At 40.6% G+C, this 19723-nt stretch overlaps 1 protein-coding gene and 1 long non-coding RNA gene across 5 annotated transcripts in view; one reads left to right on the forward strand and one right to left on the reverse strand.

The window, feature by feature from the left end:
- The window catches only part of inpp5jb (inositol polyphosphate-5-phosphatase Jb), a 75971-nt gene that overhangs the window by 5080 nt on the left and 51168 nt on the right, over positions 1-19723 (forward strand). For 3 of the 4 annotated variants that reach the window (XM_069932823.1, XM_069932821.1, XM_069932822.1), the window contains exon 3: positions 8078-8185. In XM_069932823.1, the coding sequence (XP_069788924.1) occupies positions 8078-8185 (108 nt within the window). Of the gene's footprint in view, positions 1-8077; positions 8186-19723 lie in introns of those variants that run through there. The other variant, XM_069932824.1, reaches the window with a different exon arrangement.
- Positions 13767-19723, reverse strand: part of LOC138761145 (uncharacterized) — an 83135-nt gene continuing 77178 nt past the window's right edge. The window contains exon 5 of the long non-coding RNA XR_011356142.1: positions 13767-15568. This is a non-coding gene — a long non-coding RNA (uncharacterized lncRNA). The remainder of the gene's footprint in view (positions 15569-19723) is intronic.

Raw genomic sequence — 19723 nt, forward strand, 5'->3', positions numbered from 1 at the left:
CTAATCTGTCTAAGTCCTTCTGCAGCTTCCCTGTTTCCTCAACACTACCTGTTCCTCCACCTACCTTTGTATCATCTGCAAACTTGGCCACAAAGCCATTCATTCCATAATCTAAATCATGAATATACAACATAAAAAGAAGCAGCCCAACACCGACCCCTGTGGAATCCCACTAGCAATTGGCAGCCAACCAGAATATGAAGCTATATTCTGACTCTCTGCTTCATGTCAATCAGCCAATTCTCCATCCAGGATCCTATGTTTTTTGTTATACCATGAGCTCTTATCTTGCTAAGTAGCCTCATGTACAGCATCTTGTCAAATGCCTTCTGAAAATATAAATACATAATATCCAGTAGATCTCCCTTATCCAGCCTACTTGTCACTTCTTCAATGAATTCCAATAGGTTTGTCAAGTAAGATTTTCCCTTAAGGAAACCATGCTGGCTTTGGCCTATCTTAACGTGTGCTTCCAAGTACTCCATAACTTCAACACCGGTCTCTCAAAACACTTCATCACTGTGGATGTGTGTGTCACTGGATGGTAGTAATTTAGGTAGGTTACCACACTTTTGTTGAGCCACACTCAAGATTGGAAGTTGGATCCGCATAAATTACCTTCAGCCAGTTTCAGACAGATACACCTTGTGGAGACTGCAGTGAGTCCTGCAGTCAAAGTTTTCCATAGTTTCTGGATTTTTCACTGGCATGAGGTGTCCTGTCATTGAAATGTAGTCCTCCTCTATTATTCCAGTCAAACATTCCTATAATGGACCAAATGGTCTTTGGATTCTCTTCCTGCCAAGACTGGAGATGAATTTTGCCCATCCCTTCCACTAAACTAAATGGTCCATCAAAAACAACCTTCACTGTTGTTGGCTGAACTATCATCACTGCTTAGATATCTCAGTCATTGCATTAGGGTGCAATCTTACTGCATCATTGCTTGACTTAATTGTTGTCTTTTCACAAGATTCATTCTCCATTTGCTTAAGATTTTGTTTCTTTACATTCAACGTGTTAAAGATCACTTTCAAAATCAATTCTCAACGTCTTTAACATTATGTTCTACATGTAATGTTCTGTTCCTTTTCAGTCTGTCCACTGTTTATTTGCATTTTTGTGTGCATTTGTGTCTTCTGCCAGTATTTGCACTCCTTTGAATTTCTCTCTGGGCCTGTCTGTGTGCTACATTTGCCTATAATTTACTGAGTGCCTCTTGCTTCTGTTTATTCCTCCTATTTTACCTCTGTCTGCATTCCTGATTCATTCTGCCTGTTATCACATTGTTCAACTGTGATGGGCTTTGGTATAGATCTCAAATCTGGGAAGTTCCTGCTGATCACTGCCTCAGCCATCTCCTCCACATAAAGCCTGTGATTCTTTGACTAGAGTCTGTAAGGTTGAAAGGCAAATTAGGTAGGTTAATGCTGCATTCATTACTGAAGTAGACTGACATTGACAGGTTTCACAGATGAATGATGATCACAGAGATCTGCTAGTGCAGGGATATACTTTGAGTCTATCAATAAAAGGTGGGAAAACCATTTAATATTGCTTTCTAAAAAAAAAAATATTGATCTGCTTTCATCATTGTCAATTATTCTTGGACTCCAGCATCCTGTTGTCACTGTTTGTGCTAAAGGAGGATTCTGTGCAATGAATAATTCAAGTACCATCTGGCACTGCACAGTATCAACAACTGTGTGCACTCCATGCTGCTTAACAGGGCCTGGGTATGGTTGGAGGCTGGGATCACAAGGGGCCTTGGTATTTTGCAGAAGTTGGCATATGTTGTCTGGGAAAATTGGAGAGCCACCTATTGGTTATCAACATTATCTTTCTCAGGAAGTGGAAGCTAACTCATTCTGAATACAACTTTTGAAAATGCAATTCTATAATTAACCAAGTAGTCTTGTCAGTTTCCTGGCAGTAACGCCTGATAGGTAGAAACTAAGAATGGTCTCACGCCATCAACTGAGAAGGGGCTAAGCCTGGATGGAGTCTCAAGTGGATGGGTGCTGCTCTTCCATTGTATATGATCAGCTCTGAGTCATGCTTCTTAACCAGGCTTCTTTTGATCCAGGTCTGACTCTGATTCTAGTTTAGGGATCACTTTCCACAAATATTCATGCCTCAAATTGGGTCACATTGGATGAGAGCTACTTTAGAGAAGCTAATAAATGCAAGTTGTTGTTGTGGCCTTTGCTCTGAATTTACCAGGTCAGTGGTGGTGAATCAGTGAATTTACCCCAGGCCAGTGGTGGTGAATCAGTGAATTTACCCCAGGCCAGTGGTGGTGAATCAGTGAATTTACCCCAGGCCAGTATGATTGGCAGCAAGCATCAACAATTTTTTGAATTTAGTACAAGTATATAAAGATATACGAGGGGGTGTGTTTTGAAATTATTTAGATGCATTACAGATTACTAATGACATTAATTTTTGTTCAGAATTGGAATATTGCCCTCAATATCATTCATGTGCAGTTTATTTTCAAAAAGAATAAAAATTTCCCAGTGTTTAATGCATTGCTCAGTGTGAACTAGTATCAACACCAGAATAATAGCTGGTTTGAATTATACAATCAAATAAAATTATGAAAGCAATAGATAAGGTAGAAGCAGGGAGTTTGTTTCCACTGGCAGGTGAGAATAAAACCAGGGGGCATAGCCTGAAGGTTCAGGGAAGTAGATTTAATTCACAGATGAAGAAGAACTGCTTCTCAGAGAGTAGTGAAACTGCAGAATTCTCTGCCCAAGGAAGCGGTAGCAATTGTTTCATTGAATGTATTTGAGACACAGAGAGATGTTTGAATAGAAGAGAATTAAAGATTATATGGAATCAGCAAGTAAGTGGAGTTGAGTCCAAGCCAGATCAGCCATGATCACATTCAATGGCGGAGCAAGCTCAATAGGCAAGATGGCCTATTCCTGCTCTTATCTCCTATATTCTTGCATTATGTAACACTAGATAAATGGAATTCCAGAGAGGGAAATGGAATAAACTCCCCTGGATTGGTTGTAATGGTAAAACAAGCGATATCCTAGCTGTGAAATTACATATTTTGGTGGTGACAATTCAACCTCAATTTTTGGCCCAGACACAACACATTTGACTAGATTGAAGTTGCCATATCTTTTCTGGGTCTTTCTCTTTTTTTGTATGATCATAGCCACACACACAAGGCTAGGAAAACAGGATTTTGTGACTAAAGAAGCTTTTCTTTAAGATAAATTTGATTTCACCTGTGATATTCCTGTGTAATAACCATTACTACCTGTGATATCTGCAACAGATAGATTGGATGGGGTCAAGTAGATTTCTACCTCATGCTTGCTATGTGTAGCAGACCTGTGTCCAAAGGTTGGTCCAAGGGATGGCAATATATTTGTTTAGTGGAGGATTTCTGATTGCGATGTAATAAAATCTGATTACCAAATGCCACTGAACAGGTGAGGATCATGTTCTATGATGTTATTCATTCTCAGTATATTGACACACCTGAAAGCTTTACAGGGGAAGGTTGTTCCAGGAGTCAAACCTTGCTTCCACCTTACTGGAGGGCACTAACCTCTCTGTTGTGGGAATCAAGTGTAAACAATCTGTCCAGTTGGTTGGGCTATCAAAGTTTTCCTTCAAGATGTCATCTGATCACAGCTCTGATGACCCACACAGCCATTCATTTGTATTTTTGACCCTGAAGAAGATACAATCATCTGCTTGTTCCTCACTTGCCAGTTTGTCAATAAAGAGACCTGCCCTTTTCTCTCCATGTGATCTGTGATCTACCCAATTTCTTCTGCTAACTCTGCCATTGCACACATGCCTTGGATCACAAGTGGACAAAACTGGTACAGCCATCCATCCCAACTCCTCTCACACAGCTCTCTCCCATCCACTGAGCACTGTTTCTCCCCCCCCCCCCCCCACCCCACCACCCCCTCAGAGGAATATCTAAAAGATCATGAGGAACTGAAGACAGGATGTAAATTGGACAATAGGTAAAATAGCTTCTCAATTCTTGCAGAGCCTGGAAGCAAAATGAAAGGAAGAAGAGTGAGTTGAATGGCTCCTATATCCTGCCCTGCTATTCAATAATGACTGATAGAATCATTGGTTTAGATCTTATGGTATTTCCATTAACAGACTTGTTGCTCAGCCAAGGACAGTATCTTAACAAAAGGAGTGAAAAAAAATAACTGGGGTTACTTTCAATTTCATTTGCAAACAAATCAGACTCAAGACACTCAGCCACTGATATTCTGTTATTATTCATGAAAAGCAAAGAAGTATGTAAATTGACTTCCCTGGTTTACAATGAACAGTGTTCACCAGGACTAAAAAGGGATTAGAGTCGTTGAACTGTATTGTTGATAATTCACTCCAGATTTGAATAACCTGTTATGTGTGCTGAGTGCTGATGAGGTGTGTTCAGTAAAACATTTTGACAAGGAAATGATTAACCGTCAGCTCCACGAAGAAGTTGGATTTGAGCCTTGTGATGGCGGGTTGAAATCCACGAGGAGGTACAACTGGCCCAGGGCATGAAGGAGAGGGGATGGATGTGGTAACATGTGTGCAGCTTGAGAGAATTTTCTGACATCAACCCTAAAGTCTGATGGGTTGCTTTCACATCATATGCAATCAATTTAAGAAACAAGAACAGAGTCGGTTGTGTGGTTTCTGTAACCTGCTCTGTCATTCAATAATATCTGATATAATGGTGGGAGGTCAATTGGCTTCTCAAGCTCTACCTCTCAATAAAATCTCTCATTTTGGGCTCGATATTACTTTTCTGCTCTTTCCATTTCCTTCAAGTACCTTGGAACTCAATCGTCATTCAGTCCCTGGCTTGAATATATTCAGAGATTTGGGTGTAGAATTCCTCCTTATTTCTATCTGAAATAGATGACACCCCTTATTGTGAAAACATGCCTGGGACATGTGGCTCACGTGAAAATGCATTCAAGTTATCACCAACCACAAGACTACACCGTCTGCCTATGCTGGTGAGGTCTTCCTCCCAGGTGCATTGAACAGCTGCTAAGCGGGTTTTGAGGCGAAAAATGACATTGCAGTGGTGACTGCCTCTCCTTTAAGTGCTGTGTCTTGCTGTGGCCGACAAGAGGATCTCAGCAAGGTCAACCTGCGGAAAGCTGCTGGACTGAATAACATTCCCGGCAGAGCATTTAGGGCATGTGCAGCTCAGTTAGCAGATGTTCTCACTGACATCTTTAACATCCCCCTGAGAAGTGCCATGGTCCCAACATGCCTCAAAGCCACCACCATTGTCCCTGTGCTGAAATAGTCATCTGTATCCTGCCTCAATGAATACCACCCTGTCGCACTCATGTCCATCATGAGGTGCTTCAAGAGGCTCATCATGGGGTGTATCAAGCTCCTGCTCCCCCCATTACTAGACTCCCTGCAGTTCACATACAGACCCAACCAAGTGACCAGGTGCCATCACCACTATCCTCCATCTAGCCCTCATAAGGATATGTATGTTCGAATGCTGTTTATTGACTTCAGTTCAGCTTTCAACACAATCATACCTCATTACCTGATAGGGAAGTTGAGCCTGCTGGGTCTGAACACCTCCCTCTGCAATTGACTTCTCGACACCCTGTCAGGGAGAACTCGGGCAGTCCAGATCAGAAAAAGCACCATCAAGACCATTGCACTGAACACAGGGGCACCCAGGGCTGTGTGTTTAGTTTACTGCTATTCATTCTGCTGATCCACGACTGTGCAGCTAAACACAGCTCGAACTGCATCATCAAGTTTGCTGATGACACGACCGTGGTGAGCGTGATTAGTAAGAATGACAATTTAGCGTATAGAGATGAGGTCCAGTCGCTAATGGACTGGTACAGAGCCAACAACCTGTATTTGAATGTTGAAAAAAACCCAAGAGAGATGGTTGTTGACTTTTGGGGGGGACCACGCTCTGCTGACCATTGACAGCTCCAGCGTTGAGGTCATCAAGAGTATAAAGATCCTGTGAATGCACTTGGTGGAGAATCTCACCTGGTCCCTTAATACCAACTCCATAGCCAAGAAAGTCCAGCAGCATCTCTAGTTCCTGCAAAAGCTGAGGGAAGTTCATCTCCCACCCTCCATCCTCACTACATTCTACAGAGGATTTATTGAGAGCATCCTGTACAACTGCATCTCCTTCTGGTTTGGAAGCTCTAACTCCTCGGACCACAAGACCCTGCAGAAGATAGTGAAGTCAACGGAAAAGATCATTGGGGCTCCCTTCCTACTATGAAGAACATCTACAACACTCAATGCAGGTGAAAGGCAATAAACATTGTGAAGGACTCCACACACCCCACATAAGATTTTCTCCCTTCTGCCATCTGGTAGGAGGTACCGCAGCACTCACCCCTTTATGTCTAGATTGGGCAATTCCAGACTCCTGAATTCCCTGAACATTTGTGGATAGGATACTGTGGACTGTTACTGCACATGTCTTAATATTTGATCAAACGTGTGCCACCATTAGAGGAATTCGACAAAAATACACTGCTGGAGAAACTCAGCAGGTTAAACAGTATCCTTTATAGACCAAAGATAAAAATGCATCACCAATATTTTGGGCTTGAGGCCTTCATTAAGTTATGGAAAAATGTTGCCAGGCGTCCAAAGTTTAAAAAAAACACTAGAGGAATTCAATCCAGAGAAAATGCAGGTTGCAATTTTTTCATGTTTTAGCATCAAATGAAAATTAACTTTTCATACATAAATTAATTTCTACTTCTCTTTGGTTGCATTAATGGAATTATTTCTAACCTTGTGTTGGTTTTGGAGGTGGAGGTTGTGTTTAATTATGTTTGCAGCAGATGAATAGGATGTTCACAAATGATATGTCTTTATCCTGGGAATGATCATTTATCCAAGAGTTCCATTATTCTGAACGTGTTGACTCATGTGCCTGAGATCCTAAAGATCTCTTCTATACCTCTTCTAATTAGAATGAAAAATTACATTTATTGGACACCATTCATACTCTCAGAACTGCTCATTTCAGATAATAAAGTATTTTTGATGTGAAATCTTAAGTGGGTCTTTAAAAATTAAAACTGGTAGGTAATCTTTACCAGGAAGACCATCACCATTAAATATTCCAATTTCTAATTTACTGAAATAGCATTTAGCATTCACTAGTAAAACACAAAAATCTATAGACACCGAGGTTGAAGTCAAAACACAATGCTGGAGAAACTCAGCAGGTCAAACAGTGTCCTTTATATAGCAAAGGTAAAAATACAGAACTGATGTTTTGGGCTTGAGTCCTTCTTCAAGGTATATAAAGGGCGTGAAGAAAGGCTCAAGCCTAAACCGTCGGTTCTGTATTTTTACCTTTGCTATATAAAGGACACTGTCTGGCCTGTTGAGTTTCTCCAACATTGTGTTTTGACTTTTTTAAATTTAGCATTCACTGTCTGGATAGAAAATACTAACAGCTTGATTAGTTAGATAGCTGGGATATGGAATCCGTGAAAGGTCTGCCCCATTATGCTTTAATTCCAAAATCTTATATTAAAGACAGTTAGTGTATTTGTAACTTGATGTTTAAGAATTTCCAGAGCAAAATTAAATGCCATTGGAAAAAAATACACATTCTATCCAAATTATAGAAAGTGGCTGATGTTTCAAAATTATTTAGATTTAATTTAAGGTTAAAAAATGACAAGCTGAGAATCAATAGAGAACTTTTCTAGAATAAGGTCCAGTTATATATGATATTTAAAAAAAACCTTGAAATGATAAAGGCTATTTCACCATTCAAATACATGCATCTTCTTGCAGGCTCTGCTCACTTGTTTAAATTCTTGAATAAAAGTTACAAATAAATACTCCCCAAGACCAAAGGTTTTGTATGTTTTCAGAACACTGAAAATTCTTCATTGCCTGCTCCCTTGTGTATGTTAACTACCAGCTCCCCTGTACCTGCCATTTGAATGGGGTATAAAGTGAGAGTAACTGATCTCAGTCTACTGTATATCTGGCTGTATCAATATTTATTTCTCTTCAATATAATATTTTTCCCTTCTAATTTTGACAGTATGCAAATAATCACTTGGAATGTGGGCACTGCTGTTCCACCTGATGATGTTACTTCACTTTTGGGGTTAAATTCGATTGATGGAAGAATTGACATGTATGTCATTGGGTAAGTAAAGGCCTTTTCATTGGCTATTGGCAATGTTGTGCTTGTATGAGAGGATGAATGATGCTGTTGGCTACCAACCCTTAAAGCTTCGGTCTGAATGGCTCCCAGAATTGTTCATGGTTGTCTTTTCCAATGTTCCCTGTTTGTTGTGTAGAAAATCTGAGATTTGATGATCAGTGAATCTTGAGCTATTTAATTCCTGTTGAGGTTAAAAGGCAAGTATTGCAATTCTCCTTATTACCATGAGTAAAAGGGAGACAAAAATGGTTAGCTTGAGTTCTAATGTGATGCCTAAATTATCTTGTTGGTACTAAACTTGAACAATGGCCCCTGAGGTAAAGTGGAGGGAGTGAGGTGATGATGCTGGGACCGTATTGGAAGAAGGGTTATTGAAGGGGGAAAATGAAGGCATTGAAGGAACGATACTGTTCAGTTTAGGTTAGCTATTAATGGTTATATAAAAGCTGGTTTTGGACTGCACAATATTCCATTTGCTGGAATTGTTCTTTATTGAAGAGGATTAGAATAGAGTGGAAAGAATCCATGGTTTGGTTACAACCCCTTTTTAACGTGTGCATTGAATGATGATGCTTCAATGTTGACCTGGACCAGACCAACAATTTACACGTGATCATTATCTCTCTGGCAATAATATTTTTTGAATCAAGAGGGTCTAAGCCCTGAGATTTTGAGGTCCTGCTGAAGATGAATTCATGATAAACATCAAAATGTATTAAACAGTCATATGTTTTTTTCTTATTGTACACCAAAGAGCTCCATTTTGGGCTGCTTGAGTAACTTGATTTTTGTTTGGTTTAAATTGCAGGTGTAACCATAGCAACACATTTTATGCATTAGATCGCTATTTTGAACAGAATCCATTAGTATGTGGCTGTGCAGTCAGATCAATGAGATTAATGCCTTAAACCAAGAGCTTTTGTTAATGCTCCACTATCGAAGACATCCATGGATTATATATGTGTGCAGCAGGCTATTAAATGTGGAGTACATCAATCTACAGTTACTGATCTCATCTTTCAAATCTCCTGACCTTTGAACCTGTCATACATAAAGTAAAATATTTTGCTCCTTTGGAATTAAGGGGAAGGATGTTGTTTCATTTTCATATCTGAATTTGAGACCCCAAGATTATTTATAAATGTGTGGCTGAGATCTGGGATTTGTGAATTAGAGAGTCGTTCAAAACCTTCTCTCAATACTTCATTAAAGTTGGCAGTGTTTCCTCCACTGGGCCTTTGCTATGATCTTCCATGCTAAAAACGTAGAGATTCTATTCTCTGTGTTAACTGAAATAAACAATCCTTGTATCAAAGCATGTGGTAAGGTTCCAGAACCAAAATCCTTCCTTCGTTCTTTACAACCTGAAGGAGGAAAAACCCAACACCCAACCCCAACCAACCAATTTTCCCCTGCAACCGCTGCAACCGAGTCTGCCTGTCCCGCATTGGACTTGTCAGCCACAAACGAGCCTGCAGCTGACGTGGACATTTACCCCCTCCATAAATCTTCGTCCGCGAAGCCAAGCCAAAGATACCTTGAGGTCTGCATTTTTAAGGAGCCTAATACAGTTTCATGTTGCCTACATTCAGCACCTTTGATTCTGCATTTACAACTCAAAATCAAGCAGTTATAAATTTGTTGCATCAATTTAAACTGCCCAGAACCAATAATGAGCTTGCAAAAGTTTAAGTTTTGCAGTATTGTTTTCGATTTCACTCATCTTGGCACGAGAACTGCCAGGGTCCATATAAACTTTATGACTTAGAGTCATTTAGAACAGGCTTTTTGGCCATCTGGACCATGTTGACCAACATGGTATTCTGGGCTAATCCCATTTGTCTGTACTTGGTCCATGTACCTTCAAGCCCCTCATATCTATAAATCTGTCCAAATCATTTTGAACATTGCTATTGTACCCAATTTTACAGTTTCCTCTTGCCACTAATTTTAGATACAGACCACCATCTGAGTGAAAGCATTGCCTTTCAGGTCCCTCCTAAATCTTTCCCCTCTTAAGGTCATGGAACCTATACATATTAAAGAGAAGGAGGAGCTTGCTGCCTTAAAGCGAATAAAGGTGGATAAATCCCCATAGACTTTGAGGGAGTCTAGTGCGGAAATTGCAGGGAGCCTGGCAGATATATTGAAAATGTTCTTTGCCACAGGTGAGATGATAGAGGATTAGAGGGTAGCTCATATTGTTCTGTTGTGTAAAATAGGCAGGAAAAATAACCCAGTAAATTATAAGATAGTGAGCCTGACATCAGTATAAGGAAAGTTATGGGAAGGTGTTCTAAGAGATCAGGTATGGAAGTATTTGGATAGTCAGGGATTGATTATGGTTAGTCATCATGGCTTTGTGCATGGTAGGTTTTCAAGGAGGTTTTCAGGAAGGTTGATGAAGGAAAGGACTTTAAATAAGCACTTTTACAAGGTCCCACATGGGAGATTAATCAGGAAGGTTCAGTTAATTTGTATTTATGGTGAAATAGTGAACTGGATTCATCAGAAAATGGTAGTGGATGATCATATCTCTGACTGAAGACCTGTGACTAGGGGTGCAGTGCTGCCAGACCTCACTGGAGCACCACTCTGGCACCTAAAAATTTTTAGGTGATCCCTGGCACCTAAAAATTAGTCTGTGACTAGTGATGAGCCTCAAGGATTGTTGTTTGCCATCTAGATGATAAGTGGTAAATTGGATCAGCAAGTTTGCAGATGACACAAAGATTGGAGGTGCAGTGGACAGTGAGGAAGGCTTTCGAGGCTTGCAGAGGGATATGAACCTGCTGGAAAAATTAGCTGTAAAATGACAGATGGAATTTAATGCAGTTAAGTGTGAGGTGTTGCATTTTGGAAGGGCAAATTAAGATAGGACATGCACGGTAAATGGTAGGGTACTGAGGAATGCAGTAGAGCAGAGGGATCTACAAATACAGATACACAATTACCTGAAAGTGGTGTACTTTCAGTACATTGGGCTTCATAAATCAAAATATTGAGCATAGAAATTGGAATGTTATGATAAAATTGTATATGACATTGGTGAGGCCAAATTTAGAGTATTGTGTGCAGTTTTGGTCACCTAACTACAGGAAAGATATCAATAAAATTGAAAGGGTGTAGAGAATATTTACTAGGATGTTGCTGGAACTTGAAGAACTGAGTTACAGGGAAATGTTAAATGTTATTCCCTGGAGGGTAGAAGAATGAATAGAGATTTATGATGGGTGAAGATGTGGGAAATGCAAGTAGGCTTTTTCTACTGAGGGTAGGTGAGATACAAACCAGAGGACATGGGTCAAAGGTGAAAGGAGAGATGTTTAGGAGGAATATTCAGGAGGTTTCTTCACACAGAGAGTGATGAGAATATGGAATGAGCTGCCAGCTGAAGTGGTGAATGCGGGCTCAATTTTAAAATTTAAGCAAAATTCGGACAGGTACATGGATGGGCTGGGTGCAGGTCAGTGGGACTAACCAAAATAACAGTTTGGCACAGAGTAGAAGGGCCAAAGGGCCTTTTTTCCATGCTGTAATGTTCTATGATTCTGTAGTTCTCACCTGAAACCTATGCCTTTTTGTTTGAAGATCATCCACCCTGGGAAAAAGTGTATGTGTTCTCACCTTTTTCATGCACCACATGATTTTGTAAACCACTATAAGATCTCTTGGTCTGCACCCTATCACAGACATAAGAACATAAAAAATAGGAGCAGGAGTCAGCCTTTTGGCCCATTGAGCCTGCTCTACCATTCAATGAAATCATGGCTGATCTGAAGGGCTCATCTCCGCCTACCTGCCTTTTCCCCATATTCCTTAATTCCTTTAATATGTAAAAACCTATCCAATCTTGTCTTAAATATATTTACTGAAATAGCCTCCTCCTCTTCAATGGGCAGCGAATTCCACAGTTTCACTACCATCTGGGAAAAGCAGTTCCTCTTCATCTCCATCCTAAATCTACTAGCCTGAATCTTAAAACTATTGCCACTAGTTCTGATCTCCCCCATCAATGGAAATCATTTACAGTCCTCTATCTTATCTACGCCATTCAAATCCCAGCAACTATAGTCCTAGATGACTCAATCTCTCCTCCTAGGCTAACCACTTAATCTCTGGAATTGACCTGGCAAACCTCCTCTGTACCATCTCCAAAACCAGTGTATCCTTCCTCAAGTAAGGAGATGCAGTACTCCAGATGCGGCCACAGAGTACCTAGTACAATGGCAGCATAACCTCCCCGCTCTTAAATTCAATCCCTCTCGCAATGGACCATTATTCCCTTTGTCTTCTTGATAGCCGACTGCACCTGCAAACCAACCTTTTGTGATTCATGCACAAGCACTTCCAAATCCTTCTGCATGCCAGCATGCTGTCATCGCTTGACATTTAAATAAAATTCTGATCTTCCATTTTCCTTCTGAAATGGATAATCTCACATTTACCAAAATTGTACTCTATCTGCCAGACCCTTGCCCACTCACTTAACCTATCTATAGCTCCCTGCAAACTCTCCATATCCTCCACACAATTTGCTTTGATTTATGTTATCTTTACCATTCCCCTCCCTGCAAATTAAAATTATTTCTTTTCTTACTTTTAAGAATTCATTGCTTCTCTCTCCACAGAAAATGATTTACCTGTTGAATATTTCCACTCTTTTCTGTTTTTAACTTCAACTTTTATTTTGCAGCAGATGCTTTCCTAATTCCTGCTGGTGTCTTTGCCCCAATAAACTCCACGAGTCTGACACTTCCTGATGACCAAAAAGGAATGTGAAATTCACATTAAATGAAAAATAGGAAATAAAAAATGCAGACAATTGAAATTTTAAAAAAAGAAAGTTTTTTTTTAACATTTGGGAGATCTGGCTGCAACTGTGGAGAGAGAAACAAAGTTAACTTTTCATTTTGAAGATCCTTTGTCAAGTTCTTTGAAGCAATGACAATGGGAAAGAAATCTGTTCTCAAAAATGTGGATCTGTGTAATTGGACTCTGCCTTGGGGGATATGCAGAGCCATGTTTTGTATACCCTTGTTCTTCCAACTAAAGTAGCTATGGATAGGGTACAACAATGTTATACTTTGACAAATTTAAAAAAGAAATGCAAGGCTGTAAGACAGGGCCCAGGAGAGGACAAGAGGAAGATAATGGTTTGGATTCTGTGGATTAGATTATCCATGATTCAGTGAAAACTTCAATGGAGTAAATAATTAATTAGTAAAATGAATCATTGATCTATGACTCAACATTTTGAGATGGAGGAGAAAGCGCAATAAAAATGGATTTTTATTACAACAAGTACTTTGTTCTTTGTGTGTTCTTCCGTTTGGTTGAAGTCAAGCTATCAAGTGCATTTTATATTGCTATCAATCCTACCTTTTAAATATCCTGACAAATCATTATTCAAATGTCTGGCTAGCCTTCCTTACCTGAACTTTCTCTCACAGTTTTCCTTTGGATTTCCATTTTTCTTCTTCAAAAGTCAAAAATATATTTCAAATTTAATATAAACTATCTATCATCAAAACATTATTGGTAGAACAGTTACAAATACTTAAGAGAATAAATTTATATAATTCCTTTTTGAAAATTTTGATGCCAAAATCCTTGTTGGTTACTCGTTGCTCCTTTCAGTTCCCTTCAGATTTATTGTTAGAGTACATACGTGACATCGCATACAACCGAGATTCCTTTTTTCTGCGGGTGCAGAAGAATTACCATGAATTGGTAGTGCAAAGAATAAACTGTACACGGTGTAAACATATAAATAGAAGAACTATAAATGGATAACGGATGTAAGCAAACTGACTGTGCAAGACAGAGAGAAAAAAAGAAAATCAATAAACTCCAATAAAGAGTTCTTAAATGAGTTTGTCATTGAGGATTCTGATGGTGGAGGGGTAGCAGCTGTTCTTGAACCTGGTGGTGAGTCTTGTGGCACCTAAAATACCTCTTTCCTGATGGGAGCATTGAGAATAGAGCGTGTGCTGGGTGGTGTGGGTCATTGATGATTGCTGCTGCTCTCCGACCACATACCAGATGGTGATGCAGTCAGTCAGCATACTTTCCACCACGCCTCTGTAGAAATTTGCCAGTGGTTCTGGTATCACCAAACATCTGCAAACTCCTGATGAAGTAGAGGTGTGATGAGCTTTCTTCACGGTGCCATTGGTGTGTTGGGACCAGGAAATATCCTCCAAGATAGTGACTCCCAAAAACTTAAATTTGCTCACCCTCTCTACCTCTGATCCCCCAATGATCACTGGATTGTACACCTCTGGCTTTCCTTTCCCGATGTCAACAATCAGTTCTTTGGTTTTGGTGACAATGAGTGCCACGTTGTTGTTGGTGCACCATTCAGCCACGGAGTTTCCCAGGGAGTTTCAATTAACAGCTGAATGAAGACATTTTCTGTGCCAAAGCTGCCAATCTGGATGAAAATAAGTTGAAGGCAGAGAAAACATCTGCACATGTAATATTACATGTATTATTACATGACAGTCACAGTATCTGATCTAATGTAAAGTGCTGCATTTAACTGCCTGTAAGTTTTGGCTTTAACACGAAAACCAGAATCTCCATTGCTTCTCTTTACCAGTTCTGGGTCGTGACTTCTTTAGGCCAATCTTCTTAATTCCACAGTAGCATTTGATAAAGCCAGTGTACCTAGCTTCATGAAGTATAAGGTGTTTTGATTTGATTCCTGACCGCCAGAGGTATATTAATTTTATGGCTGCAATGATACTACGAATGGCTTTAGTTTTCCAGTCCAAGACTGAGAGAAAATCACTTCTAATTAGACCTTTCCAATGTGAAAAATTGAAACACGGAGATTCCAAAAGGCCATTTGAACTCAAACTGCAAAGTCAATGTTCTTGGCTGATCCAAAACCACATTAGCCACATTCTTTGAATTCCTCAGAGTTGACGTGATTACTCCTGACATGGAAATGTATTGCCATTCCTTTTTTTTGCAAGGTCAAAATCCCCAAATTCCCCAACACACAACATTTACCATGCCAGTTCAAGAGGTATAAATGGGAATTACTGTTCCTCTCTTTTGCCAACCAAAGACCTTGACTTGTATTTAATCGTAATTATGAATCTAACCAGACTTTAACCTGATCAGATGAATAAAGCTTACATTCATGGCAGTAACACAATTAAACTACAAACAAGCAAGTTTTGTGATTAGAGTTATTCTTGGATCTAATTTCACCAGCAAACTTATAACATTTCACACAGATGCAGAGGGAAGCACAGAAGGAGATGAGATTTATGACTATAGGTATTTGTGACCTTTCCTGTACTCTGTTCCGGTAATGATAATCCGTTTTCATGTTGCATTAGTGCCCTGCACCTGTCAGAAGGCAGAAATCAAAAGCAATGTTTTTTTTTGCAAAACAGTAGGTTTAAAGAAAAGCTTAGAACACTTGAAATGCCTAATTCCTGAAATTATCCCCCAAAATCCATATTTCCACATATTTTAGTGTACTTTCCCATGTTAAAGATTTAAAACTCATTGTTAGAAAGTACTTTAGTGCGATTAGAATCTGACGTGCCTGCAACACTTACTTTGTCCTTTAACGAGGGCAGCCTGCATAAACCTTGCAACACAAAACCTTTTACAAGTCATTACATCAAGATTAAATAATTAACCCCTGGTGATTCCGTGTGTGCTGTCGGTCAGAAGCAAACACACAAAACCAAAAGACTATACAACAGGCTTTATTCGACGTAAATTTCTACAGAGCCACACTGCTGTTGTAAACTCTGAGAATGTCTTCGAAGCGCTGGCTCAGGCTTATATCCCGGAGGGTGATTGACACCTAACCGGGTGGGGATTGGTCTATTCAGGTCGGCTGATTGACAGCCGACCAGGTGTTGTCTTGTCCCCATCCTCTTCTGCAGGTACAGAGGTTGTCCCCTGCAGTAGGCCAGTGGTGTATCACCACAGATTCTACCACTGGAGGAAATGTGAAAAAGTCATCAATCAAAGACACCTATCAACATTGATGGGATGAAGCTGGAGAGGGTGAATACCTTCAAATTCTTGGGATTCATATTTCAGAAGATCTGTCCAGGAGCCAGTACATCGAGGCAAAAACTTGAAGAAACACACCAATGCCTATATCATATATGTGTGTGTAATAGTTAATACTGTGTAAAAGTCAGCCCTATATCTTTGGGCAAAAATTTCAACATTTTCCATATATTGTGTGTAAAAAAAATGGACCCTCTCCTCTGCCCCCCATTTTTGGTCCTGGCTACTCGCCCACTGGAACTCCCGTCTCAACCGAAGACTTTCTCCTTGGGCCCACCAGAGCTCCCGACTCCCTGACCACGGACCTTCACCATGGCCAGTTGTCTTCCCACCCAGCTGAGCTCCCGACACCCTGACTGCTGTCTCTCGTTGAGGCCCTTGCCACCCACCCATTTGAGGACTCTCACTTAGGCATAAACTGCCTCCCCACCGGAACCCTTAATGCCCCAACAGTAAACCCACACCTCAGCCGCCCACCCATTGGAACTCCCAATATCAAGACTGTGAACTTGCACCTTGGCTGCTTGCCCGACTGAGCTCCCGATAACCAGACTGTGGACTTGTGCTTAGGCCTAGGCTGTCCACCCACTGAAGCTCCCAAATCCATGACTGCGAACCCTCACTTCAGCTGCATGCCCGTTGGTGGTCCCAACTGCAGACCCTTGCCTTAGCCATCTGCCAACTGGAGCTCCCCACACCCTGACCATGGATCCTCACCTCAGCTGCTCACCCATCCAAGCTCCCAATGCCCTGACTACAGACTCTCACCTCAGCAGCCCAGCAATTCGAATTCCCAATTCCTCATTCAATGTAGGTACCTACCGTGGTCAAAAGTAGTATGCGTGTAATAGTTAACCCCTAAATTTTACCATAAATATTGGTCCACAAAATTTGACTATTACACACGTGTACACAGTACATTCAAAGAAGTCTGAGGAAATTTGGCATGTCATCGAACACACTGTCAAATTTCTACAAGGGGACTTGATAGAGGTATTTAAGATCATGAAAGGACTAGATAGACTAGACATAAACAGACTCTTTCCCCTGAGGGCAGGGGAGGTTGGAACAACAGGCCATGAGTTAAGGTTAAGGGGGCAACACTTTAGGAGAAATATTAGAGGTGGCTTTTTCACTCAGCGAGTGGTGGCAGAATGGAATGAACTTCCGAATGAAATAGTTGCATCAGGGTCCCTTCTGTCATTTAAGAGAAGGTTGGATGTGTACATGGAGGTGAGGGGGTTGGAGGGTTATTGGCGGAGAGCGGGAGTTGTTCTAGTGAATCGGTGCAGACTCGAAAGGCCAACATGGCCTGTTTCTGCTCCGTAAATGGTTATATGGAAAGTATACTGACTAACTGCATCACAGAGCTGGTTTGGGAATTCAGATGCCCGGGAACGCACAAGGTTGCAAGCATAGTCAACTCCATCAAAGGCTCCAACCTCCCATCCACTGAAGACGATGTTTGTGAAACACTTCCTCAAGTAGGGAGCCAAATTCATAAGGAACCCCATCATCCTGGTTACAACCTCTTCCAACTGCTACCTAAAGACCAGCAGCTCTAGATTCAAGAACAGATTTTTTCCAACAGCTATTGGGCTCTTGATCCTCCCTCATTACGCTAATGATGGACTGCTCCAACAATATAAAATGTCTGTGTGCACTATTGTAATCTATTTTTTTTGCACCATGTTAACTGTGAATATTATTTTGTGTCTATTATTTACTTTTAATTCATTAAGTACAGCAAATATTATAAAACTAAATATTCTCTGAAGCAGGGCCAGTCTTAGGAGCTGCAGGGCTCAATTGGAAACATTTTTTTGTGGGGCCAAGGCCTATAGAATCTTAGAGATATAAATAAAGTTTATTATAGACTTTACATCAATATAAATAGCAAGTTTCTTTTTGACGGGAAGTTTACAGTGGCTACCAGTAGCTCAAAAATTTGCTGCCCATGATCGATAGTATTTTTTTCAGCAGATAAGCTTTGCTGCTGTTCACAGCAACGAACATAGCTTGCAAATGCTTTTTTGGAGTTTTCATGCTCAGCTGGAATGTTCAGCCAGTTATTAAGACCACAAGTTGCAAATACACTTACTGTGTTATTATCAAATACCTTGCAGTAGTAACAGAAGACTTTATCTCTTGATGCAGAATATATCCACCATTCAGGTCAACAGGCAAGTTTCCTTGTTTGTCAAATTCAACCCTTTCAAAATGGCTGATATCATAAGAACATAAGAAATAGGAGCAGGAGGAGGCCATCTGGCCTATCAAGCCTGTGCTACCATTCAATAAGATCATGGCTGATCAGATATTGACTCAACTCCACCTACTTGCCTTTTCCCCATATCCCTTAATTTCTTTTTTTTAATCTAAAAATCTATTTAACTGAACCTTAAATATGTTTAATGAAGTAGCCTCAACTGCTTCCCAAGGTAGAAAATTCCATAGATTCACTACTCTCTGGGAAAAATAGTTTTTCCTCATCTCTGTCTTAAATTTACTCCCCTGAATCTTGAGGCTGTGTCCCCTGGTTCTGGTCTCACCTACCAATGAAAACAATTTCCTACCTCTATTTTATTGATCCTTTTCATAATTTATATGTTTCTATAAGATCTCCTCTCATTCTTCTGAATTTGACTGAGTATAATCCCAGACGATTTAGTCTCTTTTAGTAAATCACTTGTAGTAAATACATTCACACTTTGATTGTCTTGCATAACTTCTTCAGATTGGCTTCCTTCAGTTTTATCTTCTTCACTGTGTAGTGGCTCCATTTGCTCTTCTGCACTTTCTGAGATGGGTTTGATGAAATACTTATCTAATGCACCTTTCTCCTTTTCTGTTTCGGCCTTCTTTGCCTCGACTATAGCTCTCTTCTTACTACCACTTAAGTATTTTCTTACGACGTCCCTTAGTCTTTTACTCAATTACAGGAACCACAAAATCCTAAAAAATTACAGCAAAATATTAAAAATATGTGATGTAGTCACACTAGCTGTGCAGCGAGCGGAAAAATGACAGAGTCGAAAGTGAGTTAAACCAACTGCTTTATTGTGCACTGAAGAACCCTCTTCCAGCAGCCGTTGCAACCTACGAGGTAGCACTCACATCAGCCACCAAGCTATGGGCTCGCCCCGCACCTGGAGCTCTTGCAGTCAGATCTGCCGTAGACTTGGCTGCAATTCTGTGAGCCGGTTCCCCTGTTCCGTGGGCGAGCCGCCAAACGAACCCCCTACCCACCGGAACTGGTGTTAGGAGGTATGGAGTCCACAGCCAACACCTCTTTAGTTCGTTTGGGTGGCTGACCTTGTCGGTGTGGAGGTGGCACAGTCACAGGGTGTTCCAGATCTAGGCGTGCCAGCTTGAGGCAGTCAATGGTGAAAGTCTTCTCGAGGATGCATGTGGTTCCATTCTGATGCACCACCTTCTATGGGCACTCGTATGGCCATCTACCCCATGAAG

The sequence above is a fragment of the Narcine bancroftii genome, chromosome 4 (assembly GCF_036971445.1).
Source record: "Narcine bancroftii isolate sNarBan1 chromosome 4, sNarBan1.hap1, whole genome shotgun sequence".
In the NCBI taxonomy this organism is placed as follows: domain Eukaryota; kingdom Metazoa; phylum Chordata; class Chondrichthyes; order Torpediniformes; family Narcinidae; genus Narcine; species Narcine bancroftii.